Source organism: Pomacea canaliculata, linkage group LG7 (assembly GCF_003073045.1).
Source record: "Pomacea canaliculata isolate SZHN2017 linkage group LG7, ASM307304v1, whole genome shotgun sequence".
In the NCBI taxonomy this organism is placed as follows: domain Eukaryota; kingdom Metazoa; phylum Mollusca; class Gastropoda; order Architaenioglossa; family Ampullariidae; genus Pomacea; species Pomacea canaliculata.
In genome coordinates this window covers 18,800,007-18,821,364 of record NC_037596.1, presented here as the reverse complement: position 1 = coordinate 18,821,364, position 21,358 = coordinate 18,800,007, and the positions used below count along the sequence as shown (strand labels likewise).

The window sequence follows — 21,358 nt, the reverse complement described above, 5'->3', positions numbered from 1 at the left end:
GCCTGACACCGTGTCAAAGATCGTCTGCCGGCGACTACCTCCAGATTGGAGAAACTATTTTCACTGGCCTTTGTCAGCCTTCAAGTGCCGGGGATTATTACCCAGGCTCCGGCTGCTGCATGTTAAACTGCAACGGTCAGAATTACAGGGCAGACAGCCATGGTCCAGTGGGCTAATGATGTAGAGAGAATGATGGGATAATTTGTACATCAATCAATTATACACCTACTCAAATACTATCTTCCTCTCTCGGTCTTCCCTATGTGCACACACACGGACACATGTACACAGACATACGAAGACATGTTCACACAGGTGGAATAAAGGTGTGGTTTGTGTGTGTGTGCGTGAAAATGTCATCACATGACTTAATATCTAACATCGGCCTAACCTCTAGCAGACATCAGTAGACGATGTTCATTTTGTCACCACCATAATTAATTATAATTTTTTTAAATATCTGGCCAAAGAGGCATCGGATGATGTTCATCTAACTGACGCCAGTTGCCTCAAAGATCCGTTGTTGTGTAGAACACACTGATGAGAGGTCATTCCATTGTGAAACCTGTCTGTCCATCTCTTTGATTGCCTCTTAGCTTACCGAACTTTCTGCAATATATATATATGTATAATGTAAATTAATTTATATATCTAAAACAACGTGCATGCAGTGTATGTTACTGCACATGTATATTATTATATATTGTATACCGTGCATTTATAGTCACCTAATGGTACAGAAAATCATTGTATTACTCCTTCAATAATAATGTTGTGTATCACGTGACAGACTGAATATTCTCACATGTAAGTCTATGCTCCTAGCTTGCACCGAGAAGTTCCGAAATAGCTGGTGAAGGAAAAGCCGAGTTTTATCTAATAACATCGCATTATCGCCACGCTTTCAAAAAGGCTGACAAATTGTAATTTGATCCCCGCTCAGCCCAAAACATCTTGCAACATTTACTACCTCCATGTGCTCGAGATGAGAAAAAGCCCCGAGGCCAGCGAGGGTCATTTGAAGAGGGTATGAGTGAGAGACAAAGACAATACCGAGTGAGAGACTGAGAACAGGGCACACATTTGTGTAATAAAGAATTAAGCAGTGAGAGAGAGAACAAAAGAGAGAGAGAAAACTAATAGACAAAAGACAAAGACGGTCAGATAAAGAGAAACACCAAAGTAAAAGAAAGAGCGTTGAAGACAATCAGTTTCAGAAAGACAATAGAGAGAGAGTGAGAGAGAGAGAGACAGAGACAGGGAGTCGTGCCAAATTACAGAGAGCGAGAAGGAGAGTTCATGTTTTAATATTTTAAAAGCTAATGGCTCCAGTATAAATGAGTGGCATCTCTTCTGTCTTGGCGGAAATTAAACATTGGACTAAGTGTTCTGTTTCGCTGTGCACACTCGCCATTGCGCGTGCATGTTGGAAGGAGCACGCTCTGGCGTCTGTGTGTGTGTGTGTGTGCGTCTGTGTGTGTGTGTGTGCGTGCGCGTGTGTGTGTGTGTGTGTGTGCATGCGTGTCCCAGAACACATATTTGCAAAGGAACTAATACCACCACGAAGTCGGGTTTAAAACATGGACTCTCTCTTTCCTCTAACCTAAAAGCCATTTTCCCACAAGAAAACAAATGCTCCGCGAACTATCCCAAAGGGAGGACACAGCATTTGTCAGGCTTCTCCTTTCCTCGCCTTTCCCTCTGAGAAAAGAGCTCTTTGAAAGGGAGGTAAATCCAGCTGGAGAAACCAGAGCGACCGCGCCTTATTAAGACGGATGCATTCTGTGGTGTGTCGTTCGACAAGATGGCTGCCCTACAAGACGGGTCTTCCTGCAAAGGAAAAATCTTCATTCTGACCGTTCTTTTAGCCTGGACAACAAACCAAGTTCTTGCAAATGGTAAGCGAACTATTTATTTCTTGTGCTTTTCTAAGCGCAGGGATACTTGCTGCATTTCTGTGACTTGTAGTTCGTGCTGCCACACCTAGTGAACAATGGACAGTCAGTCCTCTAGCAAAGTCAGAATGTGTAGAAAGATGCAACTGATATGGTACAACTCCTGCCTTGTCCACGATTTTGTCTCTCCGAAATAGTCAAATTATGTTTATTTGTCAAAACTAAAACAGTTTCATGTTATTCAAAAGCTGGAGAGTTCTTACAGTCTGCACATTCTCTTTATCCTTCTCTCCTTTCTTTCTCTTTTTCTCTCCTTCTTCCTCAAATACCTCTCTGTCTCCTACCCTCCTCCATCCCTTTGACTCTTCAAAAGAATCCTCAGCAAACAATATTGACGTGGGCCTCTCAAGTCCTCGGTGGCAAAGGAGCGTACGCCCGCCATGTTAAGAGAAAGTTCTGTGCGATGAATGCCTTTAGACTCTAGCAATTCCTCTCTGGGCGACATCATTCTTGAATGCAGAAAAGATCAGAGAAGTTCCATGCCGAGGATTTCTAATAAAATTGTGTCCTTCACTCTCTTCCGCCTCGTTATGCCTGACCATGAAAAAAAAAAAAACACGCGTGCGCACACACACACACACTGTCACAAAAAACAGTCATACCTTTTCTTTCTTTTCATCCCCACACACAGACAGACACAGACACATATGACATGGCATCTCTGATGCTAATGATTCATGATGATTATGAGATGGAGGAGATACAAGCATATTGATAGTACAAAACAACAAGTTCAACAATACTGATAGAGAGAGTGGGAGAGGAACGCAAGAACACACCAATTCTTGAGAGGCAGAGATAAACACAGTGAGAAGCACTCAGTGGATGTATAAACACACGTTCTTTGTCGTTTTTAAATACAAAATAGCTCACACACACACCTACCACCACACACCACCACCACACCACCACCACTACACACATCTAGTTAGGCGGGTAGCTATTATTGTCTATCTATCCGGACTCTTTTTCGTCTTCCAATCTGCCCACTGACATCTGAGCCTGTCTGAAGATGTCTCCAGGTGTCCCAATGTCTTTCGCCTGTTTCAATCTGTTTAAAGTGTATTTACGAATAACTGTTGACGCTTACAGTAAGCATGACCTGGTCATGTCCAGTATTGTCTGGTCACAATATCAAGTATTGTCAGGTTATTATGTTGAATGTTGAGCCTGCGTGGCCTTTCTGATCACACTCACCTGTACAGGACTCAGGGCCAGACCATTCCCACCTGTCCCGTGGATCGTGGAGATCGAGTGCTCGGGTCGCACGCTGGACGCTGATGTGGATGTGTTGTCGATGTCGCTGTACGACAAGGACGCCAACGAGGTGTTGGCCACGCTCAACCTCAAGACCGGGGACTGTACCACGACTCGCAGGTTCTCGTCCTGCACGAGAAGTCAGCGGGCTCGCACGACTCCCGCATCAGCATTCTCTTTGCTGACATCGCTGGTGACGCCACCAAGTCAGTCGGTTGTGACGTCACCACGCTGCGCTCCGGGGAGAGGCCGAGCATCACGTCATGGTTTTTGTCGGTGACGCCGCCACGTATGTATTCTGCTGTTTGATTGGTTGAAATAATCTGTCCACGTGATGGTTCAGCATCAATGATGTAATCAAACTACCTAATGAAACTACAATCCTGCTCTGTCAGACACTTCCCTTGTCGTCGTAGTCGTAATGTTTTCAAACATGTTTTCCTTGTCACACAGAAGTACAGGTGATTAGCAGACTTTGTCCATGCAGTTCACTTTAGACAAAATGAGTTTATTTATATTGCACGTGCACATCACTACACTTCTACAATCCAGTCATGGAAATTCCAACTCGTGGTTTGTATAAATATTACTGTCACAATCTGTCTGTCATAACATGGGTCTGAGAATGTTTCAGTTAAAAGAAAGAAAGGCAAAAAAGCAAGAAAGAGAGGCTGGCACTCAATATGCAGAACAGAAAAAAAATAGTTCCATACAAACTGCGCATCTTCTTTGGTATCACGGAAAGATGGTTTTTCTGTTTACAGTGGGAAATGTTGCACTCCACCCCTAGGTGTGTTTACCTTGATGACTTTGCTTGCTTCCCCTGTCTGATAACGGTGATCCCTAGTTACTGAGCTTCTACCTGTATGACCATGTGTAGTGTATCCATTAACTGATATACTCGCGCACATGATAATGAATAGGAATGTGTGGACAGGAGGAGGTCATAGTATAGTCATAATATAATCTGTACAAAAATATTGAGATTTTCCCAGTGGGTTTTATACACAGTTTACCCAAATTTTGAAGACACCTTGCACTTGAGAACTGAAACTCATGACTCACACACGCTCAATGTGTTTATAACTAACTTCTTTTTGTTTGCTTTATTTTATACTCAAGTGGTCCTAGGTGTCAATTTAGACAACTATAATTGTAAATTAATGAAGGATGATGACAATTAAAAGAGAACGAAAGGTACTAATTACTAAGATATCTGGAAACTCCTTCTCTTACTCCTATCTGTCTCGGTAATCCAACATGTCAAGTAAATAAGCTTTGGTTCCAAGGTACATCCTACAACAACATTTCTCTCACTGAAGTTTGAGGTTTATTCTGGTTAAGTTATTTGTAAGACACGTGTGCATGTGTGTGTGTTTTGAGAGAAAGAGAGGGACACAGTGCTGTATTTTTTCAGAGACCTTTGCCTCCCCCTCCACTACCATCAATGTCTATTTGCGTACCCTTGACGAGTACCCTGGTAACTGAAAGTGCAGACCACCTTGTCACACAGCACATTATTTTTATTATCATCAGTGTCATCGTTTACTCCAAGGCAACATCCAAATTCAGGTCCTGGGACCATCACCAGAGAAAACAAAAAGTCATGTCCTCTGAACGACCGAGTTCCCTGCGTATTTCAATATTTACTAGAAATATTACTTATTTATTTGTTGACCTCACTTTTCTGAATCTTGTGCAGTTTTCTTAGAAGTTTCGATTGAAAGCTTAAACCTTGTTGCCTTGCAATATTGTCTCGCGGACTGACTGACCTTTCTTGAGTGGGAGGGTCAACTGTCTGTAGTCACCTCACCGATGCCCATCACCACGTTGATGTGAGTGAACCCGACGTGTCCCTCCTGTGCACGATCACACATGGTCATTTTGCTTCCCTCCCATTGATGGGTCCCTGGTGTCTAAATAAAATACAATGTATTTGGTGGCAAAGGGGCCCCGGGACACCCTCCTTGACATCGTGCACGTCAGCTGCCAGCACGTTCATCATTCATGCACTCTGTGTTCCTCCTCCTTCTCTGTCTTCCTGAATAATTGAAACGACAATGGCGGTTATGTTTTGGGAGGAGTCGATTTATGGCCACGCGCGCTTTGATGTCCTGCAGTCATGTCCGTCCTCTTATGAAATTAGATGGAGAAGCTTAACAACAACCAATCTAACACCACAAAAAAAGTTTTTCTTGCGAGTGGGAGACATGGTCACACACTATTTTATTACAAGAAGAGACATTTTGACTTTTTTGCTTTCTTTTGTGGGCGGAGGGATGGTTTGTTTGTTTTTCTTTTTGTCTGTGTGAAAGCTTTTTGTTAGTCTCTTTTTTCAAATATGCCGATTCTCACTGGAGAGGCGTTCTGGAAACCTTGTCCGAATTTCTTGCAACTTTATTGTTGTCCTCACAAATGGTTGTAATGACACTGGAGCATGAAGCAGTACTTGATGGAAGACAGATGAGAAGTTTGCTGTTACAAGTTCTCGTTACTTGATCTTGAAATTCCGGGTGTCCTTCTCTTACAATTCTAAATCTCCCAAGGGTCGGTCTCCATCATGGAGTCCAGTTTCCTAGAATATTGGTGTTTGTGAAGAGAGGGTTTCCATTGTTTCCTCTCCATTTGTACCGATCATGCCGCACACTGTTCACCTGTTCGATGTTTGAACCGACACCCCGTGTTATGAGTTGCACATGTTTGAGGACATTGCACAGAAATATATTTCTGTTTGATCTCTGATACGATAGAAAACGTGACTTGGCCGTCCTCTACCATCCAAACAACAATCCCAACTTATGATAAACCACCTTTCTTTGACTGTGATAACGATCAAAGGACCATCATTTATTTTTATTTATTTATTTTTTTTTTTTTGAACTCTGAACCGCTTAGGCCGTGCGTACGGTTGTGTGATGCCATTCCACAGTATTGCCATTATGGCTAATAACACGTGTCATTCATCATTTTGTTTCAATAAAGGATGCTGGCTGACTGAAATAATGATATTTTTATGTACCAAGTACTTATTATAAAGTCTGTGGGAAGTTGAAGACACAGTTATCGCACATCGCTGTCATCACACTGTAATATAACATCGTCGTACTGTCGCTGCTGACGAGATCTTTTATGGATATATCAGTCCTTCTCTCTATTTATCCATCCATCAGCCCACAGTTCATTAGTGCATCCTTCTGTCTGTCTGTCTGTCTGTCTGTCTGTCTGTCTGTCTGTCTGTCTGTCTGTCTGTCTGTCTGTCTGTCTGTCTGTCTGTCTGTCTGTCTGTCTGTCTGTCTGTCTGTCTGTCATCATATGAGAACGACTTTCATCTCCTCCTTACACACGGTGGATTAGCCAACTGGTCTGCTGTCTCAGACTCTGTCCTGTGGCGCCACCAATCGAATGTCTAATAAGCGACTGAGCCGCGGAACAACACAAGGGTGACACCGCTGGTGTCTATGGTTGACCTCCCAACCACAGTGACTACATCCGCGCTATTGATTGCAGACCTTCCCCACCAGCTCCCTCACCCTCACCAGCAGCAATAAATATGGAGGCCTGAGTCTCGTTTGTGAATTCTGCTCACGACCACAGATTGTAGAGAATGTGGCTGAAGTGAGCAGCATGAAAACATCCCGCGCTGACCTCATCACAGCCATTGTTGTTTTTGTTTTCGTTGTTTTTGGCTGGACAGACACTAAAGCTTGACCTTTAACACCTCGTCAAGATACCTTTAGCTTCTTCAAAACGGGAATAATAATAATAATAATATAATAATAATAATAATAATTTTAATTTTCTGCACACATATTGATTTAATAATATGTTTATTTGTTTTTGAGTTCACGCAATAGTTTCTATTCGTTGTTCATTATAATATGTGGAATAGGTCGTTGTACAAATACATTGTACAATACACATCGTGCCTTACAAATCCACATTCTTTTAATTTTCTTTGTGAGAAATGATATCTGCTCTCGCCTCTCTCTATTCTCACTTTCTCTTGCCGTTCTCTTACTATAACATTTCAAGTTTCCTCCAGTAATTGCTTTTCTCATCGCTTTATGATGCTACCCGAGGTCGCTTCCACGTTTGTCTAACGAAATGATGATACGAGTCCAGTTACATGAGCTGAAGGATGTGACAAGAGTACATACCTGCTCTCAACTTCGCTTTCTGCTGCAGTGAAATGAGGGAAGAAACTGTGTTTTGGCTGCTACTTGACACGACAACCACTCCAGTTACAAGGCACATCGATCGTACTCTCATATCCAATATTTCCCTTTCATCTTGATGGTCCTTACAAATGGGTGCATGTTAGGCGCCATATTACCTGTCATCTAGCCGCTGCCCGTTATTGAAAACGTGACTCAGTGTCTTAGCTTCTTCATCCTTCTGTCTTCTTGGTCCTTCTGTGCGGGCTTATCTTCCTTCCTAGTACTTACTTCACTTGTACACGCACGCACGCAGGCACGCATGAGAAACATGCACACACACACACACACACACATGAATACAGATGTAAACAGACAGACAAACAAGTCAGTATGGCAAGAAGGAGGGTACAGACCTGACGTCCCTCCCTGTCAGCCTGTAGAAGCAGACGGCAGTTGGCCAAGGCAGACCGCCATACTCTCGCGCTGCTCGCTGCCTCAGCGGGGTCTCCCGAGAGACGAACAATAAGGCAAATAACGCGGCTAATTTTCTGCAATAACACATCAAATTATCTTCCCAATCGCATCGCCAACCACTCCGTGCAGCTTTCAGATATCCCCGAGATCAGGCGCGGCTGTGACCAGGAGCCGCTTTGGCTGGCGTCAAACACAACCGACAGTCTTGGAGTCACGTGGTACAATATTGGTAATTTCACGCTCTGATTAATCACTGGCCAAACTTATAATATCTTTAACATTATATACTTTCTATGTTTTTAGAAATAAATGTTTGATATGAAAATATTACAAATTTTCTTGTTTGGTTGCTTTCGTATAAACAGTAAACTTTATTTCTTTATTTTATTTATACATTCCATGTACATTTTTAACATTTATCATTTGCAAGGCAGGAACCTACTTTTCACGGAATGAATTATTTATTTAAGTGTTTCACTTATTGACGGGTCAAGAGGTCAGCTAATATTTATTTTAAAATTACAATCGTGTTCCCCATTGTTGTGTTACTGTTAATACTGAGCTGCACAATAACAAATGGTTCTCGCGGTGCACGGTGTCGCGTCGGTCGCCCCAAACGTTTACAACGCGACACCAAGCGGAACTTTTCTTCTTTCTCGTCACGTCGCCTCCTCTGCAACTGACGACCAAAGGGAAATTACTCTTCTCCCTTTTTCCCCTCTTCGCATCTCTACGTCATAGTGGGTGCGAAGTTCCACAACGGAGGTCAGCCATCATGGAGGTACCCGCTTCCTCGGCTGCTGTGAACGCTGTGTGGCTTCTCGTCGCCTGTTTCTTGGTGTTGCTGGAGGGAACCTTCACCACCAACGGTAAGCTTGCAACGGTTGTGTTTGTAATTACTCTGACACACATTCCCCCATTGCCTACCCAACCTACCTACCTACCCGTCAGCTTTCTTGATAACAAAAAGTCTTCTCACACTTCAGACATTGTTTTACATGACGAGGTGACGAATGGTCAGCCATGATAGACGATTTCCTTGCTGTATAGTTGTTTGTATTTACTCTAAACAAACATCTTGCCTGTGTTGTTTGTGAGATGTATTGTTGTAGCTGACTTGGTAGACATGTTGTCAACCCGCTCAGGTACCCAGTGCCCGCTCTGTCTCTCTCTCTCTCACATGACCTCACGTGACATATTATTATCTGCCTCAAAAAGCTGCCATTGGATGTCAAATTAAGCAAAGACAGCAATTTTTAGCAAACGAAACAATTAAGAGGCTGTGCCAGCAGCTGCGGCTCCCAGGATGTCAGCATCTTGATGTTGGTGTCGTTGTAGAAGCTTGGTGTGTGAGTAGTTGTAGCTGTTGGTGTGTGTCTAGTTCTAGTATTGCATGCGAGACTAGCTCTAGCACTGCTTGTAGGGCTAACTCTACACTTCTTACAGGACTAGTTCTAGAAGCTTCATCTTTGACTAGTTCGAGCACTGAAATAAGTATTTTAGCAAAGTAAGTATGACAAGTTTTAGGGCTGCAAGTGTGACAAGTATGTATGATCATCTCTAGCACTGTACGTATATCTCTCGCATGTATGTATGTATGACTATCTCTAGCAGTGTATGTGTGTTTTGGTTGTTTTATCTGTTGTCAGTTAATGCTTTAATATTTTCTAACACGTATACCACATTAGAAAATATTATTACCTTCATACTGAGCATCCACTTGTTTGTCAGGCTTCTCGTCCGGAATATTCCATGGCATGGCCACCATCCTGCAAGTGCAGTGTTCGGGCGAGACGCTGGACGCCGACGAGAACCTACTGTCGATGGCGCTGTACACGCTGGCGGACGAGGTTGTCGTGGTGTCGGTGGACCTGTCCAGTCAGGAGTGCACCACCAGAGGCGCCTTCTCCGCCTGCATCATCGACAAACAGGATTCGCGCAGGACCGCCATCAGGACGCTGGTGCAGGACTTGCCTCAAGACGGGTCACGTGAATACGGATGTGACGTCACTAGTGTCAAACCTGGAGGTCGCACGCGGATACAGACCTGGTCCTATACACTTCACAACGAGAGTATGTACATGGCTTTTGTTGTTCAATGTCTCAGAAACAATGGTTCGGTGTGTCTCTGTTTTACTATCACGTGATCACAACGAATGTAATGTTTGCCATCATTAAAGCGGCCTCGGAAATTCCGCAATTAAACAAAATCAAAATCCAAACAAATCATGACATACATTTACACAGGTAAATATCGCCTCATTGAATGGACTATCTGTAATTTAATAATTACTTTGCCATGACTGTGGGTCAAAACCCGTTCACTCGTGTTCATAACTGTCGCGGATCCATACAGACACGCGCATCAAGATCTGGGGCACAGGGACGGGGTCTCATCACAGAAGGATAAAGAGGTGAACGAGTGGGTACCGGAATGACCAGACACCAAGTATCTTTATTTCGGTATCTCTGTCTGGTATCAGTGTATTTAAGCACTTTTATGTTGGTGTCTGTCTGGTAAGTCAGTTCCTTGGTATCGTCGCTGACTATTTTAGTCTCGAAGTGCGGTGTGTTATCTTGATGTGTTTTCCTGAGAGTAGTTATATCCCAGAGGTCACTAGCACTACAGAGTTGGTAGCTATATTGCAGTATAGCCATGTGGCTAGAGGTAGTAGGTAGAGGCAAGACACGGTGGTCTGTAGGAGAGGTTGTGGACGCCATTAGTGTTTGGTGTAAAGACAACGCGAGTGTTTCACCAACACAGTGTCCTCGACAATGTTCATCAGAATAAAACAAAGTATTGCACGAGGATGATGTAAAAACAAGATACATTTCAATGGTTTTACGATCCTCTAAGTTTATTGGGATAAGTATATTACATCGAGTAAACAACAACAAACTATCTAACGGACAAAACGTGTTGTTGACTTTGCTAAGTGGAAGACAATTAACAGGTCACACAATTCTAAAGGTCAAGGTTCATTACTTTTACGGGAGTGCATGTGATGTCACGTTTGTAAACGCAGGATTTGTTTTGAATGTTACAACAGACAGACAAACAGACACACAACACTAGCGCCGCGTCTTGCCGGTACAAGGGAAGCAACTCTTTAGTTAGCGAGAACATTTATTTTTACCAGTGAACGTGTGGGGCCGGCATAGACTTGTTCTTCCTACAGGATGTGTGTGTAGACTGTAACGATGTGTGTGTAGACTGTAACGATGTGTGTGTTGTAACAATATGTGTGTGAGTGTGTGTAGGCTGTAACAATGTGTGTGCGTGATGCTACTATAACAGTGTGCATATGTGTGCGTGCGTACGTACGAGCGAACATAATCTATTCGTCAGTATTAGCGGCTGATGTGTGTCTATGTGTCCGAAGTGTAAGTCGTTTTCATCGCACACATCATCTGTAAGAATAGCGGACCTGCTTTAGTAGCTAGGTGTCTGTCGTCCGAGATTTATCATCTAACAAGGCCGCTAGTTCAGGGCTAGAAAAGAAGAAAACAAATACAAACACTGATGACGGGAAGGTGGGAGAACACAAAGCGGTGTTTCTATTGAACTGAGTGAAAGTGGGAACAGTTTGTGCTTACTTCATCTCTAAAGGTAAAGGAAGACCAGAGAATAACGGGACTACACGAGATAATTGACCCCCGGACCTGCCATGCCGTTTGTGTCGGTGGAGGATGAGCCTTGCGGCATGGCGACCACACAACATCGATTTTATGTGTGGACCAGGAGGCTAGACAGTCATTTGTGCCGCCTAAATATACTGCAGGAGGCAGGGAAAACAAAGAAGACCTTGTTAACGACTGGGGGATGTAAGAAGAGACGAGAGGGACGACTCGGTGAGGAAAAAACAGTTTTTATTACGAGCAGAGCTTTGCCAACATGCCGAGTGTTCAGCGAAATTATGGGACAGCTGCGTCACAAACACAGGAGCAGACAGGAAGTCAGTGGCTGCCTCACTGCTAGGTTTTAGGAAGTGACGTCAGACGTTCCCTGTTTGACATATTTTTACCTCCCCTGTCGTTCAGTTATTGCAATCAGGTGAATTATTGATAAGACACTTGTGCACCTCATATCCGTTCCAAAACAGTTGAATGTCTGTGATAATCTGTGAAGCTAATCAAAAATAAATCAAAAATAAACAGCAGTGTCATAGCTGGCAGGATGTGAGCGTTCCGTGTGAACATTCAGACCGGAAGATGCTTCAAAACCTGCTCTACCCTGCTCATCCAAGTGTTCACAACACGTTGCTGTTATCTATGCTCATATACACTACTCCTGTTCTCACGCATGCGCTTTGCACGCTCGAGATGCTCTACAAAAACTTTATTTCGCCTTGTTGCGTGCATGGCTGATAAATACCCTGCACCCAGCGGGTGGCAATATAATCACACACAGACAGCAAGCAGTGGAAACAAGAAAAGTAGAATAACACCGAATCATTAATATAACAACCAAACCTTTGCCTCATAACAAACTCAGGGCTTAAAGGCGTATAGTCACCTAACAATAATTAATAGAAGTTAGAAACATTAACACTGATAACTATATATTACAATAAAAAATTATCAGTTACATAAAAGTATAAAGAAAAAAACGATATCAACTGTAATGTACGGATTGATAGAGAACAAAGAACATCAATGACATCGGGTGGTGTCAGCAGGTAGACGTCACGTGAGTCAAACTCACCTGCTGACAGTCTCCTGACTCAAACTTTATCATGAACCTCCTAAACTACCTCGTGTCACATTTTCTCTTGTGTCACCTTCACCTGAGATTACTTTTCATCGACCTCGTGCTGCAGTCAGCTGTGTGGAGGGACTTTAAAAGTGTAATTACTCATTGAACGTGACTTACCTCCACCGTTGCCAGGAAGCATCGCCACAGGTGATCCCGTTACTGTGCCTGTCTTGTGACTGCTGTACTATACAGTAGAGTATGTCTGCTCTACTACACAAGTTGTCATGAAACACACGGACTATCGTCTGACCTTCCATTTAATCTCTCGATCTTTCTCTCTCCGCCATGTTTGATGGAGTTATTTCCCTTAGCACTGGGGGCAGGAGGCCTCGGATGCTGGTTATTGTTATTTTACTGGGCTCATGGTGCGCTTCTACAGAAATTTTCTGACTTATATATTAAACACAGTATTAGCCCTGTAGTGTCTCATGTGCCTGCGTTCCATTTTTATCCCGTGACTGGAATTATTTTCCGTTGGCTGCGTAGATGATGCTGTCCCTAAGATTCAAGAATGTTTTGTAAAATCTCGGTAATTTATTTTAATACATAGCAAAGGTGTAGTATTCGCACGTTCTAACAACCATTTGCAGGTAACATCACCACACCTGTCTTAGTCTACATGTAACTGTATTATTCATCATCTTATTGAACTGTTTGACGTTTGAAGAACAGAGAAGTACACACACACACATAGAAAGACAGACACACAAACAACGCCGAAAAGATAGTATAAAAGTCTGTGGCATACAGTTTTATGACTATCAGAGAGAAACACCTTGCTACCCTGAGTATCGATCATCTTGATACACCCTCGCATACCGTGCCCCACAGTGCATCGCGCGCTGTTTATGACGTCATTACGTCAGAACAAGATGATCGACGCATGCGCCGGTACACGCACGGATGTGTGTGTGTGTGTGAGAGAGAGAGACTCCTACCCTACTCACTTTTCTACTGTCGCTCTCTCACCCATTGTCACTCACTCTCACTTTCATACTCCTTCTCTCTGTCTCTCACTTTCTCTCGCTCTCTCTCTCACTTCTGTCATTTACTCGACTCTCTCTCTCGCTCATTTTCAGTCCATTTCTCTTTGTCTCTACCACAATTTTCCTCTCTGTGTTTGTGATGTTAAGAGTTCATTTTCCATCTTGTTTTTGTTCACTTTTTAAAAAATATTTCTGTCCTTATTTGCTTTAACAGTTGCATTAATGTTTATGTTTATTATCTGTTCTTACCTTTCATGTTCTTCTTTTTCTCCTCTTGTCGATGTTTTTGCTGTTTTATCTATTCCTCCTCATGTTCATGTAGTTTGTTTTTGCTGACGATTAAATTTGTGTACATGTTCATTTTTCTTGTCATATTTCTCTGAACCTTGTTTCATTTTCTTGTCATTCTGTCACGAGAAATTGTGAGAAGTATTATATCGGTATCAATCGCATCTTCTCACTCACTTACTCACTCATCATCCACTTTCCTCTCACGCAGATACACATTTTTCTCTTTCTTTCATTTTCTCTCACTTTATTTCATTTTTAAATCATTTTTCTTCCTTCTTGTGTTTTGTTTCTTTCTAACATCTTTTGCCTCGCCATCAGAATTTTGCTCAGAAGTAGTCAAAAAAAAAAAAGAAAAAAAAAGTCGCCAGCATCTTTGCACATTACAAGTATCTCAGTGCAGGCATCTCCACAAGAGCGTCTCAAATTAATTTCACGGCTGCTATAAAAGAAGGCCGCTATGGAAGAATTAGATTTATGGCAGCTTTTTCAAAGCTGCTCCGTACACCGGCCTGTGATGTGCGCATGCGTGCGAGATGTCTCCATCGCCCGAGTGAAATCAGCTTTAAGCACGCATCCGGGCATGCGCACTGAAATGGGATCGATGTCCTTTTATCTTTTTTTTCTCAAATATGAAGAAGTCGGTCATTACTGAGTACCTGTGTGTGTGTGTGTGTCAGCATGCGTGCTTGTGTATGCAAGGACATGAGTCTGGGGTCCTGCGAGTCTGGCTCACAACATGTGCTTTGCATATGTATTGACATAACATCCGGTCTCTTTCCACTATAAAGTGCCGAACTATATTAACAATTTGTACTATATTTACAATTAACATTATATTAACTATATTTACAATTTATACTATAATTATTATATTTACAATTCGCTCTGTCTCAGTCAGCCGATCTCGGTTATTCATTCATCCCGTGTAAGATGAACACTTTTTGAGGGAACCGCCCTAATGGCAGGTGTCTGGAAGGAAACATCAGGGTGGTGGTGGTGTGGGTGTGTGTTTTCTTTCCTGTCACGTCTGTGAAGGTTTGCGGTCAACGACGACAGACATCTTCACACACCTGATATTGTCCTGTTTCTTCACTTTTCTTTCTCTCCTTTGGTCAGCCTGCTTCTCTATCGTCTCTTGTCCTTCTCCCTATCCTGCGTTGGCTTCCTCAGACCCCCAATCTGCCCCAGCATGTGTGCGCACCCCAGGATGCGCGGGGTAATAGACTTGCCAGGGTAGGGGGAGGGGACTCTGGGGGTAGTCAGACCGCCAACAATAGACTGAACCCTCCCACCCCAACAAGACATCGATTTCTGCGAGAGCCGGCGAGGAAAAGCGCCTTAACTGCAGGCGATGCCATCGTGTAACGCAGCAATTATCTCGCAATTCCTTGCCACCTCACTTACCTCCCCTGTTCATCTATCAGCCGCGACGCCTTCCAAAGGGAAGCAACTCTTTTCACACTATCGCCCAGTTTTCTCTCTCTCACACAGGTTTCCATGAAAAACGAGTTTTCTTTTCTTGCTTGTGCTCGGTTTGCCACGCTGCGCGTCTGACAGACTTAATTTGAGCCTCGAACTGACGAAATTTGGGTTACACGTGCCGAGACTTCATGAAGCTACTGAGCCAGGTCTTCTCTCCATCTTAACTTTCCCCTCCCCAGTCCCTCCTCGTCCGTGGCGCCAGACCCGTTTCTTCTCTAGCCAAACCCTCCCTGTGCAATAAATTGTTTCTCAATTTAAAACAGTGACAATTTTTTTCAGTGATACAGATTCCTCTATTTATGCAGTTTTTACGATAAATGATGTTTTTAGCAATAAAAGTGGTTTCTAAAGCAAAAACATCTTTTGTGTTGTGTTTGAATCGCATTTGTGCTTGAGTGAATTTTATGTTCACACTGTGTGTTTCTTACTGCGTGTGTGCATGTCTGTACATTTAGGTGTCAATGTGTTTGAGAGCGTGACTGTACAACAATGTTTTGAATGATTGCCTGCCACACTTTAGTTTATTCTTCTCCTCTCTGTCTCCGTCTCGCTCTCTTTCCCCAAGGTATTGAATCATAATGTACAGATATGAGAGCCTACATTGGTGTACACACTTGCCCATATTTTATACACATCTACATTTTGTACAGATGTGATGTTTGTACATTGATTATCCTATAGCTTGTGCAGACATCATTTAGTATTTTGTACAGATAATATCAGACATACTTTCCAGACATCAGTTTATGTGTTGTACTAGAAACGTGTTTATAATTTGTTTACAGACTTGAGCTTACATTGTCTACAGACATATCCCTACATGGACTATCCATTGCTGTAATTATGCTCTCCTTTGTCTTACATTAATTGATCACTTTCAACACATCAAAATTACAAAACACCCTAATGAGATGTACGGGTGGCTTCATTTCCGTTGCTAGGTACGCGGTAGTCCCGCAAGGGGCGTTGACCGTGAGGACGTCCAGACAGGTTAACTACAGCCAGGAGACACAGCACGTGACATCCGTCTATCACCCTGACCTTATCGATAGTTTGATCGATTTGTGTAGCTGTTTGTATCGCTTTCCCTCAATCACATACAGGGTCTGTCTGCACGTGAGTGCGTGTGTGTGTCTCTGTGTGTGCTTTTATCTGTGTGTCTCTCTGTGTGTGTGTGTGTACTTTGTGTGTGTCTCCTTCTAAGAAGTCTGTAGGAGGATGTGTGTTGGAGAACCAGTGAGGACACACGGACAGGACTGTCGAATATTCAGTCTGACTTCGACTAAAGACCTTCTTGTCTCTTAAAAATCTTCCAATATTCTCCGGAAACTAACAGTTTCAATCAATGTACAAACATCACATCTGTACAAAATGTAGATGTGTATAAAATATGGGCAAGTGTGTACACTAATGTAGGCTCTTATATCTGTACAAGATAATTCAATACTTGCGTATTTTCCGACTGTTTTATCTTATCCTGCTTTCCCCTCAGTCACACAACCTCCTTTAATTTGTGCAATTTTTTTTTTAATGTGACCATGGCTATGCAAACTGTGCAACTATTTCCAGAGTGTGACCTTTAAGCATGAAAATTTCGATTCTTTTTGCGGAAACCTTCACCTTAGAGTAATAAACACAAGAGTTTTCACCAGGCTGGTGTAATGTGTTTAATGTAACTGCTTCACAATGCATTTGTCTTTCCCAGTCTTGTGGATTCCATGGGTCTGTAGTGAGATGAATGTTACTACTCACCTATTGCTGTCAGTAGTATGTATCCCATAGTAACCGGACATTGTGGAAGTTGTGTTTAGCTTTCGTATGAAAGGAAAAATAGATAAATTTACCATAAAAATGAAAGCCTTAGTAAAACCTTTTACACGTGTAAGAAACAGTTGCAAAACATAAAAAAGAGAATACAAATTAAGAATTCATGACTGGATTAGTTTGAGGACTGCAATGTATCTGGTTGGACAGTCCCTTCATAATAAAAACAAAATAGCTTAATTAGAAGATAATCAATCTTAGTAGAATATGGAGAAAAAAATACAAAACTGATGACGTGTCTAATGCTGATAGTAAGCCACAAAAAGATTTGAAAAACCCAAAGATGACCGGGCAGACACTAGTTATAAAGCAGCTACTGTCAGTTTGATATATTGACAGCGGAGAGGGACTGGAGAGAAATCACGTGAGTGAGAGAAAGAGGAAGAGGAAGAGAGAAAGAGCGGGGTGTGTAAATACCGTAAAATAGGCTCACAAATATATTATTTTCTCCTGTCATAAAGATTTATCCCCCTTTTCCGAGGCTATGAAGGTGTTGCTGGCATCGTAAATCGTCCTGCAGCACGTGGAATATGGCTGCGCCAGCTATTACCATGCTGCTGAAATTTGTCTGACATTCGCCGTCAGGCATCGAGACTTGGGTTCCCCTGTGATGACTGAAGACAAGCGGGACAACCATTGGTCCCGCTCCAAAGTGGTTCTGCTAAAAGGCACTTGATTCTACTTCACACTGAACCCATTTAATTTCAATGACATTTCACTGTAATGTAAGACCATTGTAGTAAGCCAATAACATTCAACACTATCACAAAAAATGTCGCAAACATTTACAATAGGCTCCTGCTGAAACCTAGCTATTTAAATATATTTTATTATTTTAAATTTTATTCTTCTATTACTTGACATCCTTAACACAGGTTGGGAGGCCGGAATGTTAAACCACAGGAGGATGGGTTGACTGATCTGTTTTACATCCTTCAGGTGAGTCGCACGTCTTTAGGGTCGGAAAGGTCAGCGCAAATATGTCTGCCTCCACCGCTTCACCCTCGCCGATCAAAAGCAAAACTGTTGCGTAACGTCACCACACCGCACGCTACGTCACATCAAAGCCTAATGTATCGGCCTGGCTTTACTCAGGCGGAACTTTCCCCTCGCTCCACCTCGGCCTGAAGCAAGGAAACTGCGTCTTTGTCGCCGCCTGTTTAAACCCGGGCTTTCACGCGCGCAGGTGCTCTTCCGTCGCCCTTCCTGTGGTTTCCTAGCAACCAGACGGTTCTGTTGTTTCAGCCATGGTCGGCAGTGGACGGCTTCCCAGGCCACGTATTTCTGTCAGTCGACACCATGTGAACGACCGAGGGGACAACCACTGACGCCGAATGATGAGTGTACACAGTGAACACGTTTGGAAAAAAGGGAAGAAATGAAATAAAATGTGTCAAGAACAAAGAAATAAACAAGAAAATTATCAAAGTTACGTCCAGCAAAAAAAATGGTAGACGAAGTAAAGTATGAGAAATGAGGAAAAAAGGATGAAAGCAAACAAGAAAGAGAAAAAGCGCACAAATAAAAAGAAAGAAAGAAAGACTAGAAGTACGGGTGGGAAAAGGTTAAGAATGAGATCGGAGTATGATTTAAGAGAAGGAAGAAGGAAAATGAGAGCTATCAATAAATGTGACCTGCTGTTTGTCCCACACGCCTGTGGAAAGCGCGCCACCTGTAAAGAGTAATGAAGGAGATAAATCACCCAACATCTCCCCCTGCCGCGCAAGAGCCGAGTGCGAAAACACGTGTCCAGTCTGTCACGTGACAGTGTGGTCACCTGGTCATGGCGTTTGCGGTGTTCCAAGCTAATCTCTATGACTGGTCACGCCCTTCTCACCGGTCAACCTGTCTTACCAGTCAGACCCTCTCTCTGACAACCTGTGTGACTGGTCCCCCTGTCTCCCCTGTAATCTATGTTGCTCTAAAAAAACAACCGGAAGTATCCGTCACCGACCTCTCTAGCTGCCATGGCAACGAAACGCTGACTGTTTTAACTTGTCTTATCTGATGATGTAACTCGGTCTTCTCTCTTGTCTCTCGCTTTGGATGTGGTCCTACCCCTCGGTACCACACATTTGTATCCTCTGTAGAACCCGAAGTAAAGGAGAGGGAAAGAGTGTGCTGCTGCCGCTGCTGCTGTTGTTGTTGTTTTTGTTGTTTCAATTGTTGGAGATTTGTTATCACCTAGCAGGGTAAGGGAGACGACACTCTGTATGTTTGTCTCTAAGTTTGAGGAAAGGGTCAGATTTGTATTGCCATTTTCTCCTTTTTATGTGTGTTCGGCTCCCAGCTCAGCTCTTGCGTATTTTTTTTTCGCTTTATTCACTTTTGCAAATCCCGAGCAACGATATCTTCATCGCTCGTTTACCTTTACCTGAGTTGTTTATTCACTCATTAATTTACTGTCATGCTCGGTGTTAGAAAGGTCGCCCCGGACTTGTTTGCCCAGAGACTGCGGCCGTCCTGTAATCACCTGGTATACAGGGGTCTGCGCATGTCGGCCTGTAGTGTTTGTAGTCTGGTAGTGTAGCTGATTGAGTGTTTGTAGTCTGCTAGTGTAGTGTTTGTAGTCAGGTAGTGTAGTTGTTGGAGTGTTTGTAGCCTCTGATAGTGTAGCTGGCTTGGCGCATGGGGTCAAGATCATCTTCTCTAAATTTCGGGAGTCTGCGGCACAAATAGTCCTGACCGTTTTACTTTTCATATCTTTCACACACACACGAGAGAATTGCCATAAACAGGCTGAGGTTGAAACCCGTATTTACTTCCAAGAGGTCATGGGCGCTGTTTCTGTTGTCACGCGATCTAAGAAAAAACTGTGATCATAGTTTCTAGAAAAAACTATTTTTGTAATAAGTCCGACTCGTTTTTATCCTTAAATTAGAAAGTCTTATTAAAACTAAAGAAAGTTGCGCTTTAACAATGAAATCCTCCTCCTCCTCCTCCTCCTCATCATCATCATCATCATCATCATCATCATCATCATCATCATCATCATGTCAGTCAGTCAGTTGCTAACCTTACCTTGTGCCTTTCGCAAAGAGACCGCTATCCTTGTCCTTTGTTACTTTCACATCGTCTCACATCGCCATATTGCAAAAGGTCGTCTGCAACCGCCATGATAGTAACATTACACAAGCAATAGGATGGAGTCATAAGGAGTGAAGAAGAATCAACCAAAAAAAAGCTAACTCTGGAATCCTGTAAATAAACGAAAACAGTCTTCAGATCCTTAGTTTATTGCCCTCCCAGAATTGTGCTTGACAGACCAAAACTGTCCCCAATACACAGTCTAGACCCTCAGGGCGTCTCTAGGGTTCGTTGCCCTATAAAAAATAGTTTTACACACATGACATCAGTCAAATTCCCTGTATCTTACAATTTCTTTTGTTGGCTCATGCAGTCTTTCCTGATAGTTATTATTACCACATTTCGTACATTTTATTTTAACCTGAGACTATGTGATAGTGAGCACAAAGAAATGTCTTTAAATGCTACCAACAGGGTGACTTGTTTCCATAGTTACACATTCTCTACTGCAATCATTCACCCAGCTTTGAATACTATCTCCACAGTCATGCTTATTCACACATCTACTTTAGTTTCTTCTATGTCTCGTCCCGTCTTTCTTTCACGCACACAAACCATTTTTGTCCCTCCTCCCCCACCACACCTTCTCTCTTTCTTGGAAACCTTTTACACAACCCCCCGTCCTCCCCATTCATTGGCAGGCGCTAGGTGCGAAGCGGCTTGCTTCCTGCCATTCAATTTACAGACCGAGTCACGGACCTTCATATTAAACAGAAAACCGATCTGTATCGAGCGGCTTTTTATCGGAGCGCAACACTATGCTTCCGTAAATGGACAGACCCATTAAACAAGGTGCGCGAGCCGCAGGAAGCGCAGCCCAGGGGGGAGGAAGCTCGACCCACGTCATCGCCAGACACACGGAGGGCTGGGGCCTCGTTCTGCTCCCATGTTCTTGGCTTTTTTTGTTTTGTTTTTGTTTTGTTTTTGTTTTGTTTTTGTTTTGTTTTGTATGTTTTGTTTGTTTTGTTGTTTGTTTTTTGACATCCTGTGTACAACAGCAAGGAGTCCAGTAGCCTCGGGTACTTATCGTGCAGTACACGTTGTACATTGACAGTTGATATACATCACACAGTGAACTCCTTACATTGA

The 21,358-nt window shown here is 43.0% G+C and overlaps 2 protein-coding genes across 2 annotated transcripts; both read left to right on the top strand.

Annotated features, from left to right (window-relative positions):
* The first annotated feature begins 1,580 nt into the window (after positions 1 to 1,580).
* LOC112569272 lies at positions 1,581 to 3,510 on the top strand. Its single transcript, XM_025247012.1, has 2 exons — positions 1,581 to 1,898; positions 3,161 to 3,510. Exons 1-2 carry the CDS (start codon positions 1,805 to 1,807, stop codon positions 3,490 to 3,492), a joined length of 426 nt encoding a protein of 141 aa, XP_025102797.1. The 5' UTR covers positions 1,581 to 1,804; the 3' UTR covers positions 3,493 to 3,510.
* Positions 3,511 to 8,618: 5,108 nt separating this feature from the next.
* LOC112567494 lies at positions 8,619 to 10,017 on the top strand. The gene is made up of 2 exons (XM_025244186.1): positions 8,619 to 8,712; positions 9,575 to 10,017. Exons 1-2 carry the CDS (start codon positions 8,619 to 8,621, stop codon positions 9,988 to 9,990), a joined length of 510 nt encoding a protein of 169 aa, XP_025099971.1. The 3' UTR covers positions 9,991 to 10,017.
* The last annotated feature ends 11,341 nt before the right edge of the window (positions 10,018 to 21,358 follow it).

What these genes read in the sequence shown, in the direction of transcription:
- LOC112569272 (XM_025247012.1), top strand. Translation starts at nt 1,805, where the DNA reads ATGGCTGCCCTACAAGACGGGTCTTCCTGCAAAGGAAAAATCTTCATT. An exon ending in AAACCAAGTTCTTGCAAATG is followed by an intron (nt 1,899 to 3,160) that starts GTAAGCGAACTA and finishes TCACCTGTACAG; the next exon opens with GACTCAGGGCCAGACCATTC.
- LOC112567494 (XM_025244186.1), top strand. Translation starts at nt 8,619, where the DNA reads ATGGAGGTACCCGCTTCCTCGGCTGCTGTGAACGCTGTGTGGCTTCTC. An exon ending in GGGAACCTTCACCACCAACG is followed by an intron (nt 8,713 to 9,574) that starts GTAAGCTTGCAA and finishes CTTGTTTGTCAG; the next exon opens with GCTTCTCGTCCGGAATATTC.